The following is a 26,735-nucleotide window of genomic DNA, read 5'->3' on the forward strand; positions in this document are numbered from 1 at the left end:
ACCACTAGTTTAACTTGCTTACTTTGGTAAGTTAACTAAAGAACATTTCACCCAGTCCTCTTGATTGAGAGGTCTGTCTTGGATTCTTTCTTCTTTTCTCCATGTCATATTTTTCATTTCACCTTTGCTTGTCAATCTCTTCTTCTCTGGACCTAGCGTGAGTGGTATGTGATGTGGCGTGGTGTATATCCCAATGTGCAAAGCAGCAACACTTTTCTTTGTTGTTTGTGAACGGCACGTGCCCTTAATAGTCCAAGATTCCAGTCCCATCTGCTATCCCATTAAGCCTCATTTGTTATAATTCAATTATAACTGTATCCCTACACCAAAATCTATAGTTCCTCATATTCCCCATGATGCTTATTTTTGTATGTAAACAGTTAAGACAGTTATGAGTTTTTCCTTCTGCTTTCCCCCTTAGTACTATATCTGCCTCAACAGAATTTCCTACACAGATGTCCTTGTAATCCTTTGGGAAGTGAGTTTTTGGATTCAACTATAGCTCCTTATGGAACAGTTATCCACATCAGATGTATTTACAGCATGAAGATACCTTTTTTCCCCATCTACAAGCTCTCCCTTCAAGTATAAGTTTGGATGGAGTTTAATTGAAAGGAAATGTGGTAGAGCAATTAACTTTATGTTTTTTTAAATAGAGACTTGGTTTCCTTTTGTGGATTCACCTAATATAAAATTTAGAGAATGAGCCCACTGCCTTTGTGTTCTACATGCAAGAGGTTTTTCTTATATGTGTATAGCAAAACATTTTGAGAAATTATGTTGGCTTATTGTGAATATACCCTTGTATGAAGAGTGATGAGAGAACCTTCATTCCTTCATACTTGACCTTTGTTTTCAAGTAATTTTTCGTATTATGTATTAGATTTTTTGTTGGAACGTGGAACGTGAATGGCCAGTCTCCAGATAGTGAGCTGGAACCTTGGCTGAACTGTGATTCGAATCCTCCTGATATCTACTGCATTGGGTAAAGAACACATCTGGAATTTCCTTTTGGCTATATGTTTGGTATTAGCTTACATGACATTTTGCCCTCCTTTTTCTAACGATTTGGTAAAAACCTACTATAGACTATATGTGAGAATTATCTTGTGGGTCAAATTTGTGAGATAAGAAAGGAATGATACCTGAAATGGTGAAAGGAAACATCTAGTCATCTCAAAATGCAAATAAAACTATATTCTTTTTTTTTGAATCTTTATTTATTTTTGAGAGAGAGAGAGAGCACAAGCAGGGGAGGGGCAGAAAGACAGGAAGACACAGAATCTGAAGCAGGCTCCAGGCTCTGAGCTGTCAGCACAGAGCCCGACATGGGGCTCGAACCCACAAACCGTGAGATCATTACCTGAGCCAAAGTCGAGTGCTTAACCGATTGAGCCACCAAATAAAACTATATATATTTTTTTTAATGTTTATTTTAGTTTTGAGAGAGACAGACAGAATGCGAGTGGGTTAGGGGCAGAGAGAGAGGGAGACACAGAATCCGAAGCAGGCTCCAGGCTCTGAGCTGTCAGCACAGAGCCCGATGTGGGGCTCAAACCCACGAGCTGTGAGATCATGACCTGAGCCGAAGTCAGACGCTCAACCAACTGAGCCACCCAGGTGCCCCTAAAACTATATTCTTAACAGCAACTGAGACTTGAGGTCATTTCCAACAGTGACTATTCCTAGGATATATAAGCAAAGCTCCACTGTTATCCCTTGTGGAGGTTTTTGTTTGTTTATGTTTTGCATAACCTGTGCATATACTTATAAAGAGTCTTTTGAAAACAAAGTTGCTTGTCCTTACTGATCACCTGGGTCAGTGGACCAGTTCTATAAAGTTTCTCTCTTTCCCCATTCCCTTTCCACCTAATGTCTCAAAATAGGATGGGAGGTAGTCAGAGATAATTATGGGATATGTATAGATCTCATGTCTTCGTGTTTTTTTCAGATTCCAAGAGCTGGACTTGAGCACAGAAGCCTTTTTCTACTTTGAATCTGTGAAGGAACAAGAGTGGTCCATGGCTGTAGAGAGGGGTTTGCATTCCAAAGCCAAGTATAAGAAAGTAAGCTGCATTTCATTATTAGTATACAACTAAATAGAACTCACTAGAAGTTATTCTGTTATCTATAACTTGTTCCAAAAGAATGGCTTAATTGAATTCTTCTCTGTGTGTAATACTGGAGTAGGGCAGAATAGTCCTTTACACCTATTTTCTAAAAATAATTTTTTTCCTAAGCTTTCTGACCCTATATTTTCATTGCTTAGGTAGCTTTTAGGAGAAAAAAAAGAATTTTATTCTCAGAATGGTAATTAGCTTATGATAATTACTTACAGAGCAACAGTAAGAGTTTAAGATCAGAATTGTTCACTGACCTGGTCAGAACCAGATACTTTACAGAAAAGCAGTTTGAAGCATGTGGGTGCATAGGGTATGCTGTGGAATCAGGAAGAAGTATTGTGGAATTTAAATGAGTTCTAAACCTTGTAAATCAAAAGTAGAGTTGACTTTAGCAAGGTGGGCTAATTTCTTGGTCTTTGGAAGGCATGTGGTAGAGGCTACCAAAAGAGTTATTTTAATTACACGGTTACCATAGTAACCCCTTTAAAAGGAGTCCTTTGAATATTTTTCATCCACTCCTTCCAACAGTTGATATAGGTAATAAAAATCCTGAAGGTGTTATTCCTCTCACATAGATCCCTGACTAACTTATATTTCAGACATATTTCTAGCTCTAGTTTACAGACTTAAAAAAAGATTCTTATTTTAGAAATTTTAATTTCTTAAGAAATTGGAAATCAGAAACTAGGAAGGAGAGGCAAAAGGAATAAGCTGGGATAGGGGTTTTAGATTTGATTTTTTAATGCTAACTACTCCTGGTAAGTTTAAAAGTGATTAAAATAGATACATAGGTAGGTAGATACATACATACATACATACATATGTACATACATACATACATACATACATACATAGATTTGATTAAAATAATGTATCCTAGAGCTGAGTATACTTGATGTCCCCCAAAATTTTTATCTCCATCTGGTCAGAGCTGGATTAGAGTTTCCCCAGAGAAATTTTGTTTCCTTTGTATGGGGTCCACTGGGAAATTAGAGGGTTTGGATTCAGATTTGAACATCATTAATATCTTCTTGGTGGAAAATTAGTTGTGGGATTAGATGTGTGGCAACGAGTATATTAACATGAACCTTTTCTAACTCCCTGGAACTCGTAGGTTCAGCTAGTCCGCCTTGTTGGGATGATGCTCCTCATATTTGCCAGAAAGGACCAGTGGCAATATATCCGTGATGTTGCTACGGAAACAGTTGGAACTGGAATCATGGGGAAAATGGTGAGTTACTTTGGAAATGAGCTTGATTATTATTTATGTCCATGTGAAATTCACCTGCCAGTTCTGTCTTTGTACTAATTGTGAATAATTACTCTTGCTAACAGGGAAACAAAGGTGGGGTAGCTGTGAGATTTGTATTTCACAACACTACCTTTTGCATTGTCAATTCTCACCTGGCTGCCCATGTGGAGGACTTTGAGAGAAGGAACCAAGATTATAAGGACATCTGTGCACGAATGAGTTTTGTGGTCCCAAATCAGACACTCCCACAGCTGAACATCATGAAACATGAGTGAGTGGTTAAATCTCCTTTGGCCTTTGAATAGTGGGGCTGAAATGAGATTAAACTGGTAGGAAACTATGGAACTGTGAAGAGTGAATGAATACTATTTAGGGATTGGAGTTGCAAAGAAGAGCGGGTTTTTGAGGAATTCACTGAGGCAGATTCACTGAGGAGATTCACTGAGACAGAGAAATCAGATTTGCTATTAGAGGTTCTATTAGTGGGCATGTAAAAGTAATGCTGGAGGGGTGTGTCAATTGGAGTCAGTTTTTATTATTTAAAAAAATTTTTTAAGTTTATTTTGAGAGAGAGAGTGAGCATGGGCGGGGGAGGGGCAGAGAGAGAGAGAGAGAGAGAGAGAAAGAGAGAGAGAGAGAAAGAAAGAGACACAGTCTCAAACAGGCTCTGCACTGCCAGTGTGGAGCCTGATGTGGAGTTTGAACCCACAAACCGTGAACTCATGACCTGAATGGAAATCATGAGTCAAGTACTTAACTGACTGAGCCATCAGGCACCCCTTTATTGTTTTTTATTATAAAATAGAAATGTTTATTATGAATGTAATAAAAGATAAAAGTAGAAATCACTTTGCTGTCCCCTAGCCAGTTTCTATCTTCAAAGGAAAGTGTTATTAATAGTTTGGTGTGTATCCTGGAACTGTGCTGTCCAATGTGATAGTTAGTAGCCATAGGTGGCTATTGGACACTTAAAAGTAGCTAGTCCAAACTGAGATGTATCGTAAGCATAAACTATACACTGGATTTTCAGAGACTTAGTAAGAAAAATGTAAAATATCTCCATTTTTCAATATTGATTACATGTCGAAATGATAATTTGGATATATTGAGTTAAATGAAATATATTGTTAAAGTTATATTCATTTGTTTCTTTTCATTTTTAAATGCAGCTACTAAAAAATTTAAAATTACATCTCTGACATGCATCTTATTTCCTTTGAATAGTGCTGTTCTAGACCTTTCTCTATATACAAACACATGCACACTCAGTATAGAGAACTGTATTGTCCTATTGTGGGTCTCATTCCAAGCCAGTGTGTATATGTATTATATTAATTTATGCATTATATATATATTGTATTATATCTATTATTTTTTTAATGGCTGTGAATCATTAAGAATTGGGGCACTAGAGATGTAGACAACAATGGATCAACAGGATAATATGAGAAAAGTTTGTGAAGAATGGGACTTAATAAGAATACAAGCAGAAATCAGTTGAGGGATGGACTGGGTAGTACAAAATGATTAGTCTTCAAGAAATTAATATGGGTAATTGAAATTCTGAGAGGGTGGTGTGATTTGGAATAAGTGATTTGAGATGGGAATTAGGAAAACAAAAGATAATTTAACATATTAGGATCAGCACAGAGTAGGGTATTTGGGAAAATAGTAGGGAAGAGTAGTGATATTGGCCTGATTCCATAATGTCTCAATAATTAGGATCCTATAGAATTCTTTTTTTTTTATGTTTATTTATTTTTGAGAGAGAGGGAGAGACAGAGCGTGAGCAGGAGAGGGGCAGAGAGAGAGGAAGACACAGAATCCGAAGCAGGCTCCAGTCTCTGAGTGTTCAGCACAGAGCCCGACACGGGGCCCGAACTCACAAACCGCGAGATCATGACCTGAGCTGAAGTCGGACGCTCAGCTGACTGAGCCACCCAGGTGCCCCGAGGATCCTATAGAATTCTGCTTTGTGGTAGTAAAGTCAAGGCCTTGACATTAATGGTCACGAGGTTGTCCTGAAATGCCTTAAATTTATTTCCTCAGGATTCCAGAAATTTCATGTTGCATTTAAGATTAGCAAAGAGACCCATTCAGGACTTGAGATAGCTCACAGGAGAATCCTTTTTAGTGTGGTAATTTCTGGGTCTTCCCTGTGGGGGGACTCTCAGCTCATCTAGGGGCCTGTGGCAAGCCAGTCTCCTTCCTGCCTGAGACTTGGACTGTTCATCTGGGGCAGGAGTAGGCAAATTGGCTATGGTGCATAGCTGGTCAGACCACGCAGACCTTAGTTAAGAGTCTGCAGAATGTCAGGGCTCAAAGAGGCAGAAAATGTTCAGATTCTCTTCCCCTGGAAGAGGGGCAGGAAGCCAGACAAAATTTTGGAGCTAGTCCAGCAAATAAACTACATGCTTCTTTTAGGCAGTTAACTCCTTAGCTTCTGAATTCCACACATATACTGTATTTCCCTCTCTTTGTTCTTCATGTATGGAGTGCCTATCTTCCCACCTATTTGGTAATCCCTAGTCCTTCTCAGGTGTTGGTAGTACTTGCCCCCAGAGGATAAGTTACAGCTTAAACTCCTTGTGTCAGGTAGTGATAAATGAATCCTTATCAACAATCTACTAGTTTTCTTCTTTCCATTCTTTTCTGATTGACTTGTTATGGTAATTCTTACTACTTCTGTTCCTGTATTTCTTGATCTTCAGTGTTGTCATCTGGTTGGGAGATTTGAACTATAGGCTTTGCATGCCTGATGCCAATGAAGTGAAGAGTCTTATAAACAAGAATGACCTTCAGAGACTCTTGAAGTTTGACCAGGTAAGTAAATTTTCGTTTTATGGGTATGTTCCTAGATGGCAGATAAAATTGTTTGGTTTATGAGATATATGTGTGGGAGGTGTGTCTTACTCTAGGAATAGATGGAAAGGTCTCATTGTCTTGGGAAAACAGTGTGACTAGCGATGCAGCGAATGCACACAGGTTTGTAGTGCTTTTATTGAGCGCTTGCATAGGAGAATGGGAGATAAAAAGTAAATATAACATTTGTTCATTGTCTTTATCAAGAAGAGATTTTAGAGATTTATATAAAATAAGTTGGATAATGGGTGGGGTTAATTGGAGACCACTTCCGGGAGGAAGTGGGCCTTCAGCTATGTTGATGCGGTTTGGCAGATGGGACAGGGAAAGTTGCTCTATGATTACTTGGCAGTCTTAGCAACAGCATAGAAGTAAAAGAGGGAGGCCCTGTGAGGGGATTGGGAAGAACAGAAGTTTGGGATAAATAGCACAGACTGTGGTCTAATGGGAACTGATTGAGAAGTTGGGCCTGGCTGGCTTATAGATGTTAAAACCTGTGGGAAAAGCATTGATTTAGTAACATTTATATAAAACTTGGTATTCAGGAACCTAGTTTTCTGTAAATTTGCCTTGGAACCTGGCACATGACTTGAATTTTTACTTCAGCTTATGGATACTGGTTGCTAAAAGTGAACACTTCTTATGGAGGGAAGAAAATGTTTCGACTTGATTTTAATGTCTTTAAATCCTTATGAAAGCCTTTTTGACCTTTAGACATAGTAAAAATGTAGGAGTTTTGCAGTAGAATTTTTTTTATATATATATAGTGAGTCTTTTTGGGCTCTTTCTTCATATTGAGGTTGACTGGCTAATGTCTTTGCATTTCTTCCTCTGTCATGTTTCCAAAGGGGGTACAGTTAGAATAAATTCTGAGTCTTATGTAATTCTGGTAGAGTATTTGAGTGAGGATAACTTTCAAAACGATCCATAACTATTCACTGAATTTGGCTTTTGGAATTATCCGTTCAACAATTGTGTGCTTTTTTAAAAAATTAAAATTGCGCTAGATGATTCCTGTCCAACTTAAGAGAAAGATTATTCTTATTTCATTTTTCCATTTTACTCAACCACTATTTTTAAAATTAAAAAAATTTTTTTTAACATTTATTTATTATTGAGAGACAGAGACAGAGCATGAGCATGGGAGGGTTAGAGAGAGGGGGAGACACAGAATCTGAAGCAGGCTCCAGGCTCTGAGCTGTTAGCACAGAGCCTGATGCAGGGCTGGAACTCCCCAATGACAAGATCATGACCTGAGCCGAAGTCAGACACTTAACTGAGCGACCCAGGTGCCCCACCCAACCACTATTAGCAATAAAAAATTAGTGATTTGCACATAATGAGCATTCTATCTGTGGGTGAGTTTAGATGTCATGGGAATGGCAAGATTTAATTCATAAGGTACAGAAATTTTATTTATGCACTCTGACAGTTGCAAAGGCAATGAAACTTGATAGTTAGAAATCGTTGATCAACCTGATAATCACCTGTATTAAGATGGTGTTACCCTGCTTATGTGATGCTTTTTTCTATCTCTAGCTAAATATTCAGCGCACACAGAAAAAAGCTTTTGCTGACTTCACTGAAGGAGAAATCAAGTTTATCCCCACTTATAAGTATGACTCTAAAACAGACCGATGGGATTCCAGGTAAAGTGACAAGAACCTTGTCACAGAATAGGTTCAGGCCTGGTATTATTTCTGTCCCTACAGATTGGTGAACGGCTAGGAATTTTTAGGTCATGCCAGATGCAGATATAAAGACCTAATGGTTCAGTGCTGTTACAGAAGAGTTTTTAATGCATGTGTACTCACAGGTGAATTTATCTTAAAGTATTACTTTTGTTGAAATTTTATGGGCTGTCTGCAGTGCCTTATTTCTATCATCTCAACAGACTTGCTGAGATTTTTACCTTCTTGACCCCCTCCCATTTCGTTATCTATTGTCCTGTTCTCATTGTTTTATCCAAATTGTTTCTCAACTCTTCAACTGTGAACACCAGAAATTGAGTCACAAAAGGCTCTTCCAGCACAATGGTTCTCAGTCCTGATCACACATTAGAATCTATTGGGAGACTTTTAAAAATACTGATGCCTGCAAGCTCACTGCTGTCAGTGCAGAGTTGGCTTCAGATCTTCTGTTCCCTGCCCCCTCTGCCCCTCCCCTGCTCACATGCTCTCTCTCAAAAGTAAATAAAACATTTAAAAAATACTGATGCCTGGGCCTGACCTCTGCAACTGCCAGAGAATGCTGAGAACCATTGCCCAGGGGGCCCTTTGATTTCCTGATAACTCCCAGTTAAGTACCTCTGTCAGTATGTTCCTGCTATTTGCCTTCTACCTACTGTCTCTTTGTTCCCTATGGCGTACTAGCTGGCTGAACCCAGAAGATTGAAAGAGAAGGAAAATCTCTGGGCATATTAAACTTCTTTAGACTCAGAGAGCACTAGGATGGGGTGGAGAGGGGTCTGCATTCCTGTGCTCTGAGCGAGCTGGTCAGCAAGTGAAAAGTGACACTCAAAGATCTTGTACACCTCACTTTGTTTCTTCCACTCACCTGACTTGAGAGTCAGTTGAAGAGCTACTGATAAGAACTTATGTGTGTCACCTTGTGGCTTAGGTGTACAAGGTGTTACTTATTTTAATTGAATGATGACTAGGCTTTTTCCCTACCCTTGGTATTCTATGGGCTGTTATATGTTCAGACTTGCATGCTTAGATGTTAGTTCATCTCTATTTGAAGAAGCTAGTCATGAAAGTCCAGGTTGAAAAGGAGAAATCTCTAGTTATTTCCAGAGATCAAGCCCAGTCTAGGAATATAGCATTGGATTTTTAGATTCTTACCAGTTGTCTATCTGTTGTGAAATGTCATTGCAAAATGTCATAGAGCAAAGTATTCTGAGTATAATCCTGACCTTCTGAGGATATTTTAAGAAGATGCTATTATATTTTCCTCTGGGGCAATGTTGTTAAAGATGTAATGCTAATTTGGGGAGCACTGTTTATTCATTCATTACATAACTAATCATTGAGCACCTACTTTGCACAAGACACTGTGCTAGGGGTTGGAGATTCAGTGGCAAACAAGCAGACACAGACCCTTTACAGAGTTTGCAGTATAGTAGGGAATATTATAGTTGGGATCATTAGGGAAGGAGAAGCATTTAACAAGACGGCCTAACCCTGGTCTAAACCAGTGTGGTAGGTATTACATTCTTGTGTGGTATGTTCCCTTCATAATTCCTTTCTTTATTTGCAGTGGGAAATGTCGGGTTCCAGCCTGGTGTGACCGGATTCTTTGGAGAGGAACAAATGTTAATCAGCTTCATTACCGGAGTCATATGGAACTAAAAACCAGTGACCACAAGCCTGTTAGCGCCCTCTTCCATATTGGGGTAAACACTTGTTTGTTCATTTATTTGTTTGTAGGTTAAGTATATATTCTTAGAGCATCATTTAGACTCAAAACAGATCAGTAGTTCAGTGAGCCATAAATGTTACCATAACCAAATAATTATTTGCAACTTTGAGAAATTAGTGCCCCCAACCGTCCTAAATGCTGTCCATATGGTTCTTAATGAGCTTGGCCTTTTAGTGACACAGATGTTTCTCATGCTGCAGAGTGGCTGGGTGGTAACCTTAGCCTCCTAAAGTTGTTATTCATAAAGAAGAGTTAGAAGCTAGGTTTTAAAGAATGAGTAGATAGATAGTAAGGAGGGAAAGGCCTAGGAGAGAGGTTCCAGGTGGAGGGGCTGGGAACAGCAAGAACAAAGGCATAGACTGATCAGCATACAACCAAATCTGTATATTAGCTTAAAGGCATATTGTCAGCTGTACTATTAGTGAAACTTTCCTATTCAGGAGCACATGTTTTAAATTTTTCTTTAACTCTGTTGCATCCTAGGCTGGATTAATGGCCAGTTAATTTTTTTTGTCTCTGTTGTGAGTAGTTTTTGCTTTCACATTGTATTTTCTAGCTGTGTGTATATGTAGGTTATATCTTGGGATCTTGTTGATTTAATTTATTACAGCTAGTACATTAAAAAAATTTTTTTAATCTTTATTTATTTTTGAGAAAGAGAGAGACAGAGCACGAGCAGGGGAGGGGCAGAGAGAGAGGAAGACACAGAATCCGAAGCAGGCTCCAGCCTCTGGATTGTCAGCACAGAGCTGGATGCAGGGCTTGAACTCACAGACTGTGAGATCATGACCTGAGCCGAAGTCAGATGCCCAACTGACTGAGCCACCCAGACACCCCATGACAGCTAGTACGTTTAGATTATTTCTTGTAGATTTCCCAGACCTACAGTCATGTAATCTGTCAGAATCTATATAGTTCAGTGCTTGATAGGGTGGACTTTATAGACTGCTTAGATTTGCATCCTTGTTCAACTACTTCCTGACCATGTAACCATGAAAATTTATGTAACAGCCCTATGCCTCAGTTTCCTCCACTATAAAATGGGGATAACAGTGGTACTACTTATGGGGATTAATGAGTTAAGACATGCAAAGAGCATAATAGGGTAGATTTCTTTCCTCTGTGTATATGTTGATTCTTTTTGCTTCTGAGATAGATTATCCCCAACATGTCTTATCCTTCTGTCTTAAAGGGGAATTTGGGGGGTATTTCCTTTGTTTACAAAGTTACTTCTTGGTCTTAGAATAATCTGAAGCAATTGTGACTTGACTTTTATCCATTTTGAAATTTTAAAATAATAATAAATAATAGTTTTTCTCAAATAGTAGCTATGTGTGCTGGGGACTGGGATGGGCAGTTTACACATATCTCATTTACTCCTCACAACAGTACTATGAGTTAAATATTTCTCATTTAACAGATGAGCAAATGGAGAACTAATGAGTTAAAATAACTTCCTTAACAGCATTCAACTGGAAGGAGAGCTAAGATTTTAATCTTGTCTGTTTAACTCCCAAGCCTATGGATGTTCTTTCCACTAACCCCACAATGCATCTATAGTTACAAAGAACTTACAGACTACATAAACCTTTAGATACTATTTCTAGCCCACCTAATTTCTATTTTGTACTTGAGAGCTGCTCTGTTTTCTTCATTTGAATTCTCTTAATTCATTTTTAAAAGGATGTCTTTCCCCCAGACACTAACCTTTTTGGTTTAATCAGCTGTGCTTGGCTTTTTTGTTTGTATTTCTTTTCAGAACCTTGGAATATTTGTAATATTCCACACATATTAATCCAGAGCTCCCAGCAGGATAGTTAAAAATTCTCCATACTACCTGTGTATTTTTGTGTATCTTTAATAAATGTCTACCTTTCTAATTTTTAATACTACTTAAATTATGCAGGAAATCAAAAGTGCTTTCTCTTTAAAATTAAAAAAAAAACGTTTTAAGCAAAATTTACAGATAAGGCTGAAGTTCTTCAATCCCTGTTCTACTCCCACCTTTGTCCCAAACCCCCACTTTCCAGCCAGGCCAACTACCATTATGAATTTATATCTTTCTAGACCAGTATAGTCCAATAGGTCTTTCTGTGATGATGGAAATGTTATAGATCTATCCTGTCCAGTACAAAAGCTACTAGCTTCAGGTAGCTATTGATCACTTGAAGTGTGGGTAGTGAGACTGAGAGAGCTGAATTTTCAATTTTATTTAATTTGAAGTAATATAAATTTAAAAAAACTTAATGTTTATTTTTGAGAGAGAGAGACAGAGTGCAAGCAGGAAAGGGGCAGAGAGAGAAGGAGACACAGAACCAGAAGCAGGCTCCAGGCTGTGAGGTGTCAGCACAGAGCCCCACGCAGGGCTCAGACCCACTAACTGATCATGACCTGAGCCAAAGGCAGCCACTTAACCAACTGAGCAACCCAGACGCCCCTGCAGTAATGTAAATTTAAATATCCATATGTGGCTACTGGCTATAATCTTGAACAACACACTTCTAGACTTTTGCATATGCTTTTCAGTGTTTACCCATATACAATATTGTTTTGTATATTGGTACATATATCATAAATGGTCTCATACCGTATTTGTTGGTCTGCAGCTTGCTTTTTAAAAAAAAAATTCAGTGGTGTGTCTTGGAGAGCTACCCATGTTACTACGTAAATAGCTAGCTCAATCATCTAACTCATTCTTAATTCCTAATTTTGTTGGTAATTTCCTTTTCTAAAGTGGGTGTATCAGGTGGTGACATTCTTATGGTGGTTTTCCCCTTCATTATCCTTGATATGCCATTAAGGGGTATGATCATGATAACCCACTGAGAAAAGTTTTGAGTTTATTGAGTTAACCACCCCATATTTTGGTCTCTTGGGCATGCTTGGGCATGATTAGAGGCTTTAAGAAACCACATTATATTTTTACCACCATTGTCATCAATGACTGTTAATAAAGGGACCAAGTGCTCAATGGCCAGTTAATTAACTTCAGAAGACTTGCTGTGGGCTAGCTGAGATATGGTTTTCACCCCTGTACTTGGTAATGGGATCTGTTGCATTGGTTCTCAGACTTTGGTGGACAGAGAAATTGCCTAGAGATCTTTTTAAAAAATGCAGTAGGCCAAGGCATCTGCATTTTTTAAGACCTACCTGAATTAATCCTGTTGCGTACCTGGTATTTTGGAAAGGATCTTACACTAGAGGTCCAGATACAACAATTGGATACAATTGTGGATACAACTGTGGCAGTGAGCAACTTAGCTGATCTTTTTGTATCTTGATATTCTCAAGGATCAGAAGAATAATCCTTGCTTTGGTAGTCTGGCTGGTTATTGTGAAAAGATGACACACATAAAATACTTTATGAAATAAGAAGTTGCAAAATTTTATAAAAATATTAAAAATATATAAAATTTCTCTTAACACTATAGTATGGACCCTGGTGACACTAGCGATTGCTTGGGCCTCAGTTCTCTAAGAGTTATGGTTTAGACATGTAAAAACCTTCCCAGTCGTTGAGATCTTTGGCTCAGCTTTGATGCTTTTATTTTCCATATTTGATTTACAACCTCTGCTACATGCATCAGTCCTTTTTTTTCCCTCAACATGGAATTCGTGAAGTTTTCTTTCTAAAAAGAAGCTGCAACCTCAATAAGTTAAAATGCTATGTTAATTATGTTCATTTTTGGCATTGATTTGTATGAAGTTTAATAGTGAAAAAAACCCAAAGCTATTTCAGGAAGCTGAAAGTGCTGTGTCAGATGGGAAAATTTTTTGATTAGTCAAGATGATTTGTTTGTCATGCTTTTTTTACCCTGATCTAGGGCATTTTGTATTGGCTCTTCTCTAAAATAACCATAGGATCTGTTTAGTAATGTATCTTTATCATTATATAATGATATAACGCACTGACATTATGATTCTTGGCATTGCGCATAGCAGCTAATAGAATTAAATGCTTTAATCATTTTTCTGCTGTTTCAGCGCTTTGTGATCATTGTTAGAAACAGTAGTAGGTATGTTTTGACACTTAATTTGTGCAATGCAGGAAATAATTTTTACCATAATTGTCACATTTCCCCCAACCCCAAATAACTTAACAATGGAGCAAGAAAATATTCTTCCCAAATATTACTGCCAAGCTTTTTATTTATTTATTTATTTATTTATTTATTATTTTTTTTTTTTACTGCCAAGCTTTTTAGCACAGAAGTTTAACCTTTTCCTTTTCCAGGAAGTTAACCAATTAACCTTACCTTTACCATAAAGTGTGTAGTGCTGAAATGCTTAGTTTAATTTATATTTGTTTTAGTGATGTTTAAAAAATTGTTAGACTCTTAGAGATTCAAGCTGAGAGCACACAAGACTAAAATAAGGATCTGTTTTCTTTGAGGTAAAAGTTGTGGATGGAGTGATATTTCAGAAAGTGTTTGAAGATGTTTTTGCACCACATTTTATTTTAAATGATTGCTGTAACAACGCCTTTTAAATTGTTAGGTAATCTCAAAGGAAGATGAGCTAGGAGCATGTAAGACTGAAAAGAGGGTTTACTTTCTTTCAGGTGAAGGTTGTGGATGAACGGAGGTATCGGAAAGTGTTTGAAGATATTGTACGCATCATGGACAGAATGGAAAATGACTTCCTTCCTTCCTTGGAGCTCAGCAGGAGGGAGGTGAGCAAAAATACATGGCTTCCCCATGCAGTGCCCATCATGGTCAGTGCAGGGGAAAGCATGTTTGTTAGAGAAGGCAACACAACAAAGTGGTGAAAACCATGTGTGTTGAAGTCAAACTGCCTCCATGCTGATTCCAGCACTGTCATTTAGTAGATGTATGACCAGAGGCGCGTGTCTAACTCTCTCAGAGCCACACTTTCCTTTTCTGGTTAAAGGGGTGGTTGTGAGGATTACATGAGTTAATACATGTGAAGCTCTTAAAATGGTGCCCAGCACAAAGTAAGCCCTCAGATGTTAGCTTTTCTTACTTAGTATTTCAGAGCTGCTGGTTAATTCATATCTCAGGGACCAGGATTTGGTCATGGGATGAATGTCCTGACCCAAGGTTGGGTTATCCTCTTAGGATCTCAGGAATAATCAGAGTAGTCCAGAGAAGTAGCAGGAGCTGCCTAATTCCTCTTCTGGTGTGAGTAGAATAACAAATGAGAGGACGTGGCATACAGCCAGCTCAGTCAGTGAAGGCGTACAGACAATAGTTGCACACCTGGTCAATAATAATTACCTTATTCTTTATTCATATTCCCTATGGAATAATCCAACTGACTGACTTCCCCTACTAGTGATGCATGTTTGTGTCTGTCTGTTATTCCCCAGTTTGTGTTTGAGAATGTGAAGTTTCGGCAACTACAAAAGGAGAAGTTCCAGATCAGCAACAATGGACAGGTTCCCTGCCATTTTTCTTTCATCCCTAAACTTAATGACAGCCAGTACTGCAAACCATGGCTTCGGGCTGAACCTTTTGAGGGCTACTTGGAGCCAAGTGAGTTGTCCCTTTACCATTGTCTCTGCTTGCAATGCATCCTCTCCCCCTGGCTCCCACCCCCTCCCTCTGTTTAACTTCATGTTTTCTAACCACATGTCTCTTACCTTTACTGTCATTATATTGGGGAGATCTCTTTTGTGTGTCTAGTCTCTCCTTCATCACCTGATGACTTTTTAGAGGACACTTCTTCTGTTGGTTTTCATCTCCTTTCACTTTTCCACCATAAGTTTCTGTTACCATGTGTCATTTCTTATATTTCAGATGAGACCGTGGACATTTCCCTTGATGTGTATGTCAGCAAAGACTCTGTGACCATCCTGAACTCAGGGGAAGATAAGATTGAAGATATTCTAGTCCTTCACCTGGATCGAGGCAAAGATTACTTCTTGACCATTAGTGGAAATTACCTCCCAAGTTGCTTTGGTACATCCTTAGAGGCTTTGTGCCGAATGAAAAGACCAATCCGAGAAGTTCCTGTAACCAAACTCATAGACTTGGTAAGAAACATCCTAAGACACAGAACCTCCTCTAGATATAATTTTCACAATACTTAAGTGATGTCCTCGTTGTCTCTGGGCTTTCTCTTTTGCTGGGGTTGGGGGAATTGTCAAGTGATAAGAACAAGAATGTCACTTTACTCTAGCACTACTTTCATTAGATTAAGTCTCAAAAAAGAGAGAGTAATCTGTAATTGGCTCTTGTCAGGAATATATAATACTGTGTTCACTGAATTAGATTAAAGACTCCCTTCTTAAAGATCTAATGCTTATTTGTTATGCTCTTCATAATTTAAGTTACTTTTGTATAAATTAGCATGTGTGTGAGGTCCAGTAAGTTGGGGGGGGCAGTATTATCCTCATTAAACACATGAGAAAACTGAGGCATGAGACAATAGCTTTCCCAAAGTGGAATAAGTTAGTAACGAATCTGTCCCCCAGACTTTCTCATTCCCAGTTTGGTAATTCCTTACTTGTATCATCGTATCTAATCCCAAACTTGGCTGCATGTTGCAGCCCAGACCTATAAATGAACCTCAGAATCCCTGGGGGTCCTTGAACAAGTACAGATTCTTCCCTCCGTTCAGCTCTGGCAATGGAAGGACAGTCTCGGTGTGCAGGGCTTAGGAACCTGCATTTTATCAGCACCCCACATGATTATAATGTACACTGAAGTTTGCTGCATGTTTAATGGGACTCAAGAAAGGGAAGCAGTAGGATTTCCCTTCCCTGACACCAAACTATAATAGCAGTGTTCTTATATAGGAAATGCTTACTACCTTCCATAATGTAAATTGATGTAGTAACAAGTTCATCCTGTTAAGGACTTTTCTTCTAAATAAAAATATTGCTGGATTTGTGTGCAGACCTCTTTGGGCTGTAAAAGCATGCTTTTGGTCTTTTACCGAGAAAAATGAGGTGATGTGGCAGCCATACTTTATCACTACTATTAGTATTCATGTTGATGTTCTTCAGCCTCGCCAGAGCAGTGATGTTATCATCTAGCAAGGAGGGCTAGACCAGCGGGCAGACTGCTGGCCTGTGTGATCTGTTCTGTTGCCATGGAATTGTTTTAGCTATGACTCAGATGGCAGATTAAAACACTTGAGTCCAGTCCCAGCATTCTTTCTTGGAATTATACTTGTTTCCCTAGAGCCCTCATAACTGGGTGTATTACCTCTGTTTGAGAGAGAACCATTTCCTTCAGAAATTTACATCCTTACATTCTCTTATTTTTTTATGATACTTGTTTTTTTCCTTTCACCACCATATTCTGTCTTTCCAGTTTCGTATTTTACTGTTTAGGATATATTCTAAATGAAGTTTCCCCTTTTTTCCCTGCCCCCTTCCTTCCATCCTAAATATCATTTCCCAGTTTTCTTTCTCCCAACTTTTAATTATGAAAGTGGCAGATGTACAGAAAATTGGGAAGGACAGTACAATGAACCCCCACATGCCTTACATAAAATAGGCGTGGTTTTTTTTTGTTTTTTGTTTTTTTGTTCTTGTTTTTTTTTTTTGCTGTACCATCTGAAATTAAGTAGTGATATGTCACTTCACTGGTGAACACCTTACTCTGCCTCTCTTTTTTGAAAAATTTTTAAAAATGTTTATTTATTTTTGAGAGAGAGAGAGCATGAGCAGGGGAGGGGCAGAGAGCGAGAGAGACACAGAATCCAATGTAGTCTCCAGGCTCTGAGCTGTCAGCGCAAAACCCGATGCGGGTCTTGAACACACGAAACATGAGATCATGACCTGAGCTGAAGTCTAAAATTATCTGTATCCCATTTGTAATATCTTCCCACTGTATTTTGATTTGATTTTGACCTTCTGCAATGCTTTCTTGTATTTGTTCATATTTGTTCCAAGACCAACATGATATTTCACATCCTATCAGATGATGCTATTAATAATGATACCCATTATCTTCTATTGTATTATTTACTCTAAAATTTTGGTGAAACCAGAAATGAGTTCAGTGCCTATGTTGAGTTTCCTTGTACTGTTTCAGAAAGATTCTTGTGCCATACCCTCTTCCCACCAAATGTGGAATGAAATACTGGCATAAACCCTTTTCATTCTTCTTGCCCTTCTCAATGATAGTGAATTTGCCACTACTAGAATAGTTGGAATTAGCACAAGTGACAGAGGAAAATTTGTTTGTAATTATCTTTATTCTTTTCCAGAATAAAGATAAAATTTTCTAGTTTATTAACTAGCATATAATCATCAATATTTATTCATTACACATTGAAAACAAAGTATTATGGAGTTTATGTGGGTTCCTGAAATTTAGTGGTGATGAAAGTTTACTTATATATAGAATATGACTAAATTATAAATCGAGGTTAATAGGGAATTTGGTTAGAGATACTCTAAACATTAGCTACTTTTACAGGTTAATGGCCAGTGTATTTGGTAAGTCAATATTTTGGAAAGGCATTTGTAATGAGAGTTGTGGAGCTTGTAATTTGTATTAACAATAGATTCCTTTCCTGTGCTGTTTGCTCAAGCCTTATATGTTATAAAAGCTTATTGATTAACCAGCTAATTTCTATAAAAATCAATCTCAGAACCAGCTTATTTTGGCTTTAATGCATATTTGATTCATGTAACATTAACATAACTAGAAACAAGTTCAGCACATAAGAATAAAATTGACTAGAAAAGTGATTTGGGGTTCATCATAGAAGTATTTTGAGTTAAGTCCAAGTATTCAAGAAATATGTATTAACATATTGGGTGATCATGTCTCCCAGGTGTAAGGGACATCATGGGTAAATGCTAGAAGGTAAAAGCAGAGGCACCTAGGTGGCTCAGTCAGTTAAGCATCCAACTCATGATCTCAGCTCAGGTCTTGATCTCAGGGTCATGAGTTCAAGCCCCATGTTGAGCTTCATGCAGGGCATTGAGCCTACTTTAAAAAAAAGGTGAAAGCAAAAAGACCACGTATGAAAAATTATAAGATTTCCCTGGGAAGGGGCACCTGGGTGGCTCAATCAGGTAAACATCCAACTCTTGATTTCAGCCTAGGTCATGATCTCACAGTTGGTGAGGTCAAGCCCTGAGTTAGGCTCTGTGCTGACAGTACAAGCCTGCTTGGGATTCTCTCTCTCTGCCCTTCCCGCATTTGTGCATGTGTATGCTTGCTCTCTCTCTCTCTCTTTCTCTCTCAAAATAGATAAATAAACTTAAAAAAAGAGATATCCCTGGGAAGAGTGAAGATTAAAGAAAAGAGTATGTGAGGCTGGTTGGGTAGGTTGGGGAGCAGGGAATAGAAAGTCTTGAAGTCAACAGATGAGTTTATGCTGGAGCAGAGGGCATCTACAACTATCACAAGACTTTTATGGGTAGTATGAGGTTGTAAATTGACATATTTGGAGGAACAGCTTGGTCTTGCTTATAGAGTGGGCTAATGGACAGACCAGGTTTGAACTTGCCAGATATGGTTAAAGGTTTTCTTGTAGATACGGAGACAAAAAATGTTGAAGGATGAATGGACAGACTATATTTGCTTGGGGACATGTTTATTAGAACAATATCAAAGTTGAAATAATAAGAATAATGGTTTGGTGATTAGTTCGTCCCCAGTGATCTTTTCACTAGGTGTTTACTTCGTCTTACTGATCAACCACTCATTTCTTATCCTGTTAGGTGTATGGTTTGTGTTTCTCCTTTTTATATTTCATTTTAATTAATCCTTTCTAGAACTTCGATATCTATTTAGTTTTCTGCTTTTTATTTTCTTTTATTTTTTATTGTTAAAGTTTATTTTTGAGAGAATGCATAAGCAAGGGAGGGGTAGAGAGAGGGAGAACGAGAATCCCAAGTAGGGTCTGTGCTGTCAGTGCATAGCACGACGAAGGGCTTGAACTCACGAACCATGAGATGATGAACTGAGCTGAAATCAAGAGTCGGGCACTTAATGGACTGAGCCACCCAGGCACCCATTTGCTATTTATTTTTAAATTTGAATCTGCCTCTAAATGACTCTTTAACATTATCTTAGCTACATTTACTACTGGCAAAATTCCTCTAGGGATGAGTGTTGGAGTGAAGAATGATTTGCAGTGCATTTGTAGCATGCCAATGTTGCCCCACTAGGGAATCTGAATTAGGTTTCCTTTTTAAATGTAATCAATGCAGGGGCACCTAGGTGGCTGTCTGACTTCAGCTCAGGTCGTGATCTTACTGCTCATGAGCCCCACGTCGGTCTCTGTGCTGATAGCTCAGAGCCTGGAGCCTGCTTCGGATTTTGTGTCTCTCTCTCCCTCTCTGCCCCTCCCCCACTCATTCTCATTCTCTCTCTTTCTCTCGATCAAAAATGAATAAACATTAAAACATTTTAAATGTAATCAATGCATAGCCTTTTGTAGAGAGAGGACAGGTCAGTTGAACTAAGTGATTATAAGCAACCTTAGAACTACCTTAGGAGTATGCTGTTTATCAGTGGAGGCTAAGTAGTGTTTCTGTTTGCAGAATTGAGCCTAGTGTTGAAATAAGTTATTTACATCTACTATATGCCTGTAGCCAGAGAGGTAAACTCTCAGTATAAATGTGCTGCCCCACCAATATCTAATCAAAGTCCTTTTGATTCTTCTTTCAGAGTTTTCTCTTTTATCTATTTATTTTAAAAAAATATAGTTTTCCCATAATTAGTTAAAGTGTTTACTCGCTCCTTTTTGATCTACCTTGATAACCTCTTAACAATCCCTTTTGCCTCTATCGCTGCTCATTCATTTTTCCTCTTCAGGGCTGTCAGACTGATCTTTCTATAATACAGCTTTGGGACCTATCACTTCCTTGCTTAAAGGTAGTCCGTGGCCTGCCCATGCCTACTAAATACAATCCAAATTGCTTTACCTGTCATTCAAGTTCACCAAAAGTCTGACTTTAACATTCCTTTTCATACTTATTTCCCACTATTTTTCTCAGCATCCTGCCATGCTGTCTGCAGAACAGATGACCAACTTTTCCCTACACCCACCTTGGGATTTACCTTCTCTGAATCTTTGCTTATTTTTGCCCCTCCCACTTGTAGTGTCCTCACCCCATCTCTACTCTTTAAAATCCTATGAATCTTTTAAGGGCTAGTTAGGTCCCATCTCCATTGTGAAAAGTCCCCTGACAGCCCCAGCCTAAAGCCATCTCCTTCTTTTGAACCCTTTTGCTTGTTTTTCATATTAACCGTTTATTGAGAACTCCTCTCTGTGAATTATAACAATATCAGGCTATAAATTCTGGGACTTCTTACCCCAAATCAATTGCATACCCAAATCAGGGACCATATCATTCCCTTCTGTGTAGCCTCCTTTCTCATCCACCCCCCACTACACCCCCCAAAGGCATGCCTTGCACTGCTCAAAGAAAACTGCTTTGAGGGCCTGGTTTGACAGGTTAGTGTATAAAAACTCTGCCTAGTTTTACTCATCGTATCATGTGGCATGTATTCATGGGAGGAAAAATAGAGAAGTCTGTTAGGCTAGTTCTACTATTTCTTAATAAGTAGTCCTAAATTTAAAGAAAGGTTGTGCTCCAAAATTGTGTTAAATTAGATGTTTGGCATTCAGAATTTAACTTTTAAATTAAAAAAAATAATTACAATACTATTAATATTGCATACTTCATAAGACAATATTACTCTGATTATTTTTAGCTCGATTTATATGTGGTATTTAAAAGTCTAGGTAAACCTACAAGAGCCTGTTTAATCCATAATGTATCTAATAATACTAAAAAGCCTATCCACCATATATATAAAAGTCGTTTGGGGGAAATGTATTTAGCATTCTATTTGGAACATCAGGGAGCACACACTACCCCACCTCCAGCCTCCTGCACGTCTCTCATAGTAAGATCGGGACTCCCCCTTTTACTATCAGACATGAGACGTGTGATTTATACTCAGGTTCTTGGTGGCCTGTGGCAGCGTTGGCAGGATTCCAGCTGGGAGTTGCTGGGGAGGTGCTGGCATACTGCACCACCAGTGCCCCAACATGCCTGGATTTTAGGCTGTTTCCTTGTCCTACAAAGTAAATATCATTATCCCTGTTTTGGAGATGAAGAAACTGAGGCTTTATAAAGTTTAGTAACTTGCCTAAGGTCTGTACAAAATTAATAGGCAGAACAAAGATTTTACCCAGGACTGTCTACCACTAGTGCCTGTACTCTCTCCACTAACCATGGTGCTTTGTTTCTCACTGTCTTTTTCACAGTCTTGCCCTGCCTCTCTGCCCAGGAAGCAGCTAGATTGTATTTTTTGAGTTGTCTAGGGGACCATAGTGGTAATGACTATAGAGTCAGTCAGACCTGAGTTCTAATCCTGTACCTGCCACTTAATACCTAATAGTATGACCTTGGGCAAATAATTTAACCTGGTAGAGCCTCAGTTTCCCCATCTGTAAAATGGGAATAATATCTACTGTGCAGACTAAATGACATTGTATACAAGTACTTTACAGTTTCCGGTACATGGCCGGTGCTCCCTAAGTGGTGGCAGTAGTTATTGTTGCTCTTGTTATTGGATTATAATAAAAGCACAGAAGACAGAGCCAATTAACCTTCTTCCCTCTCCTTTGCTTCTCTTTTTTCTCTTATATCATACAAGAAATCACAATAGGGATAATTATGGGTCTTCTGGTCCACAAAGGTCTGAAATGAAATAAATTTACATTTCAGAGGGACCTCCATATTTGGGGAGTTTAGGGGCCTTTGAGGAGGGGAGTAGGTACATGGCGAGGGAAAAGAGTGTGGGATACTGCTTAGGGTGAAAGGAATGGCAGGGAGAGGGGAGTAGCCAATTGTCTCCTTCTGAATGGCCACTGTCAGACTCACAACCAAATTCGTGCATCGAGTGGCGTTAGGATGACTTAGGAAGCCACATAGTATAGCAGCAGGGCCTGCCTCCAGGCAGCACGTGGAAAGGAGCCATCACTGGGCATTTGGCCAGGTCAGCTGGAAGCTGCCAAAGGACACAAAAGTCTGGAACTGCACATGTATGTTTCTTGAGTGATAATCTCAATAAACCACATGAACATTTAATATGTACAATAGAGAACTTTGCATGTAGAGAGAACATATTCCATTTTCAACAATAATTTATTTGAAAAATTTAAAGCTGTTTAAAGTGTATACATCTAGCAAGATAGTGAGTTCTAATAATACTGATCTGTTTCTAATTCTGTAAATTAATTCTGATTTCTGTCTGTCAATGACTTTCTTTTCCTGCTCTGCTCTCAGGAAGAAGACAGCTTCCTAGAAAAGGTAATACAATCCATTGGTGGTTATGTGCTTCCTGTGCTTAATTAACACTTAACTGTGGTCCCTGGAATTTGTCCCTAATCTTTGCCATATCAGAGACCTCTGACTCCATGAGAATCCACCAAAGTCCTGCCAGCTGTTTTTAAGTGTGTCTGAAGTATAGAAAAGATATTTACTGCACTGGTGGTTGTTGAGACCCAGTACATAAAAGCAATAGGAGTCAAGTTTCCAAATTTGTATTTTTAAAATGAGAAGTAACTAAAGAGCTGTCTTGATATATGTGAAAGCTCATGAGGTGGAGCAGGGTACCATTTAGCGGTCCTCCATTTCCAATGATAATAAAAGCAGAAGTGGATTTGTGTTGTATTAAGAGTGATTTGGGGTTGGTGACAGTAGTCATTAATTACCGAAAGAATGCAGTTATATGGTTAAGAAAGAGTGTAGAATAGAATTATAGAGCTGAACAAGACCATGAGGGATCATCTGGTGTAGCTCTCTGCCTTCAGACAGGGTAACTTTCCCCATTCTAATAGATAAGACAACCAAGGCCCAAGGTTGAAAAACTCACTAAAGTCATACTGCTCCTGGTATCAGGGGTGTGGGGCAGAGGGCACTAGAACCGACATCTCCTGAATACTCAGTCAAGGAACCTAGTAAAGGGCTCCTGTAGTGCTTTGCCACTTCTATCTTCAAGCTGGAGGGTGTCTGGCTCCACACAGGGCTATCACATAGAGAAACATGGGCTTGAATACCATTCTTAAAGCGGTGTCACACAGCATCTAACACCATCTTCCCATTTGGTGGAGTTTAATGCATTTTGATGGTGGAAATGGTGTACTGTTTTACTGCGTTAAATTTTTTTTTTCAACGTTTTTTATTTATTTTTGGGACAGAGAGAGAGACAGAGCATGAACGGGGGAGGGGCAGAGAGAGAGGGAGACACAGAATCAGAAACAGGCTCCAGGCTCCGAGCCATCAGCCCAGAGCCTGACGCGGGGCTCGAACTCACAGACCGCGAGATCGTGACCTGGCTGAAGTCGGACGCCCAACCGACTGCGCCACCCAGGCGCCCCTACTGCGTTAATTATTAGCACTAAGGTTTCAAAGTGTGCTTTATTTCCCTTTGAAAATTAAAGTTATCAGGATAATTTGTGGACTTTTGAGAAAGTACTATTTCTTGTGCATGATCTTTCTCTAGACTTCAGAGACACAAGTCTGACATTTCATGTTATCACGCATGAATTTGAAAATGGATAGTGGATGATGTATATAACCTACTGACATTTTATTAACCTTTTTAAACCACTAAGGGTTGAGACAGTTCTGCTTCCTGGCCTTTCCTTGTTAATAGCAGGCCATGTTGTCTTTTCATCTCGGACAGTGCCTTGTGTCGCCTTAATGCCTTAGTACAGGAAAAGCACCAGTTGGATGTCAGATTTTTTAAAAAGTACATGAATCAGTGCTGAATAATTTATATACGGTAAGTTTGGAGGCATCTGCTAAATCTGTACATGTGTTGCATTTGGTTCAGAAAATGAGCAGAGTGCATTATGGACAGTGTTTTGATTCAGATACTATGTGGATACCTGGATTTAATACTTGCAACTAGAAAGAAGTTAGTGGATGAGCCCCTGATAAAGTTCTGGCAGCCACAGGGAACATGAATACCAAGTGATAGACTCCCAGGAAAAGAAAGAAAGAAAGGAGGCAAAATGGATGTGAAGAAAATAGATTTTAAATGGTAACCAACTGTCATGCTCTTTTCTCTTCCTCATTCTCTTAGAAAGGTAAAACAGCTTTAAAATGTCAGCAGTGCTGGTTGAAGAACATAGTGTTAAGCAGAGCCCTCATCTCTGCTCTAGTGTACACAGTCTCTGGAAGTCGTAAAACGCTTTTCTTTCCCATAAAGCAACACGGCTGGGGTTGGGCTAGAATTTACAGAATTTCCTAAAGTTGAAAGTACACAATTTATAACCTCAAGCTGGAGAAGGGAGGAAGATGCAAAGAATTGGTCACCGTTTTCTCCACTAGGATTTTTCTGAAGGCTGCCCTCAAGGACTTAATCTATTTCAAACACCTTTTTGATATAATTTATATTTGACTATATAAACACAAGATAACTGAGTTTATGTCCCCAGCCATTTCCAAGTTCAGGTTTAGTTGTCACTTTTGGGTTTTTCTCTTAGATTCTTTCAGGAGAATCTAACAGAAAGTAGGAAGATAAGTGAAAGGGGTCACAGCCTTGAGAAATCTGCTGAGTTATTAATATAAAGAATAACTTCTGGACTCAAACCTGGAACTTTTCACAGTATTTTTGGCTCTTGGTATGCTGTATTCGGTTTACTATTTTTGGATCTTAAGGGCTATGAGTTTAGTGCCTTAAGATTAGACCTTCTATTGAGGCTGAAATATTCATGAATGTAGGTGTAATGTGGAGAATTGTCTTTAATTTCTGTGGACCAGAGAGCCTCATTTAAATCAGCAATGAAAACTGTAATTTTGTGGTAAGACCTGAAAGAACCAGAAGTTAAAAGTCACCAAAAACCTAAGTAGATGCTGCTCTTCCAAAGTACTGTGTTGACCATTGTAATTTAATGGCCCACGAGTCTCAGGTGGTATGTGCACTCTGCCGTGACCGTACTGCTACAGTGCTGGCTCTCCGTGTCACCCTTGAGAGGATTTACCACACACAGTGCATCCAGTGATAAACATAATGAACCCAAACGGAATGCTTAACTGTTAAGCATCTAGAAAACGAGATTCTTTAACTGTGGGAATCCGTATCAAGTGCCTTCTGACCAGGAGTGACCCCAGTGAGAAAAAATGAAAAATCTTAAGAGATGAAGATGAAATTGTACTTACATAAGCAGAATCTGGAGGACCTCAAGTTACGTACATGTTTTTATTGAGACCGCTTTGATTCTCTTCCTTTTTCATCTATTAGGAGAAATCCCTTCTGCAGATGGTTCCCTTGGATGAAGGTGCCAGTGAAAGACCCCTTCAGGTCCCCAAGGAGATCTGGCTTCTGGTAGATCACTTGTTCAAATATGCCTGCCACCAGGTAAGTGACTATGGGCCTACCCTACAACTTTGGAAGGTGTGTGATACCTCCTGTCGGTATTGTGCTTGTAACTTTTGCAAGCTACCTTCACAGAATAGCACTGTCAGATCGTCTGGGCAGATGGAGGTATCCGTATTTACAGATATGACAATAGAAGCATACAAACTAAGTGATTTAGTTAAGACCACAGTGTAAGTGTAGTGGTGGAGCCAGGCCCAAACTGAGCATGCCTGTCTCCTGGCTACACACAATTTCCCCTGGACCACTGTGTACCTCGGTCTATAATGCATGTTTCCCGTCTCACATAGGCATTGCAGATTTTAAAGTCCAAAGCCCATTTCTATACTTCTAATACTTCAAGCCCATTTCTTGAATTTGATTTTCATTTTTTAATCCTATCTAAAATATTAGCTACCCCCAACCCAACTGCCCAAAAAGAGAAATTTCTTGGGACTAAATTGAAGGAAAACATTTTTTTACCTACTGAAGTGTAATAGAACTCAAAAGCAAGGTTTGGTATGGGCATGCCATTTACTGCTGCCCTAGCATTCCCTAAGGTCAGTATTTAACTGTGGTTCAGCTGTTTCGACTCTGCCTTCTACTTGTCAGGAAGCTAGAAGTGGAAACATCTGGTCTCCCACTGTAGCCATCTAGTCCTCTGCCATATCAGGTATAAGCTAAAACCTGTGGAGATCATTTTCTGGTTGGAAGTAAAATTTCACACGGATTATACAGATGATAAAGGGAAAAGATGCCATTGTC

The 26,735-nt window shown here is 38.9% G+C and overlaps 1 protein-coding gene across 2 annotated transcripts in view; it reads left to right on the forward strand.

The window, feature by feature from the left end:
• Positions 1 to 26,735, forward strand: part of OCRL (OCRL inositol polyphosphate-5-phosphatase) — a 50,068-nt gene that overhangs the window by 18,439 nt on the left and 4,894 nt on the right. Inside the window, exons 8-19 of one of the 2 annotated variants that reach the window (XM_049644263.1) lie at positions 884 to 985; positions 1,952 to 2,066; positions 3,238 to 3,354; positions 3,459 to 3,646; positions 6,087 to 6,198; positions 7,777 to 7,886; positions 9,496 to 9,631; positions 14,219 to 14,329; positions 14,987 to 15,152; positions 15,417 to 15,652; positions 22,892 to 22,915; positions 25,857 to 25,973. In XM_049644263.1, coding sequence (XP_049500220.1) covers positions 884 to 985; positions 1,952 to 2,066; positions 3,238 to 3,354; positions 3,459 to 3,646; positions 6,087 to 6,198; positions 7,777 to 7,886; positions 9,496 to 9,631; positions 14,219 to 14,329; positions 14,987 to 15,152; positions 15,417 to 15,652; positions 22,892 to 22,915; positions 25,857 to 25,973 — 1,534 coding nt within the window. The remainder of the gene's footprint in view (positions 1 to 883; positions 986 to 1,951; positions 2,067 to 3,237; positions 3,355 to 3,458; positions 3,647 to 6,086; positions 6,199 to 7,776; positions 7,887 to 9,495; positions 9,632 to 14,218; positions 14,330 to 14,986; positions 15,153 to 15,416; positions 15,653 to 22,891; positions 22,916 to 25,856; positions 25,974 to 26,735) is intronic. The other variant, XM_049644264.1, reaches the window with a different exon arrangement.

The sequence above is a fragment of the Panthera uncia genome, chromosome X (assembly GCF_023721935.1).
Source record: "Panthera uncia isolate 11264 chromosome X, Puncia_PCG_1.0, whole genome shotgun sequence".
Taxonomy (NCBI): Eukaryota; Metazoa; Chordata; class Mammalia; order Carnivora; family Felidae; genus Panthera; species Panthera uncia.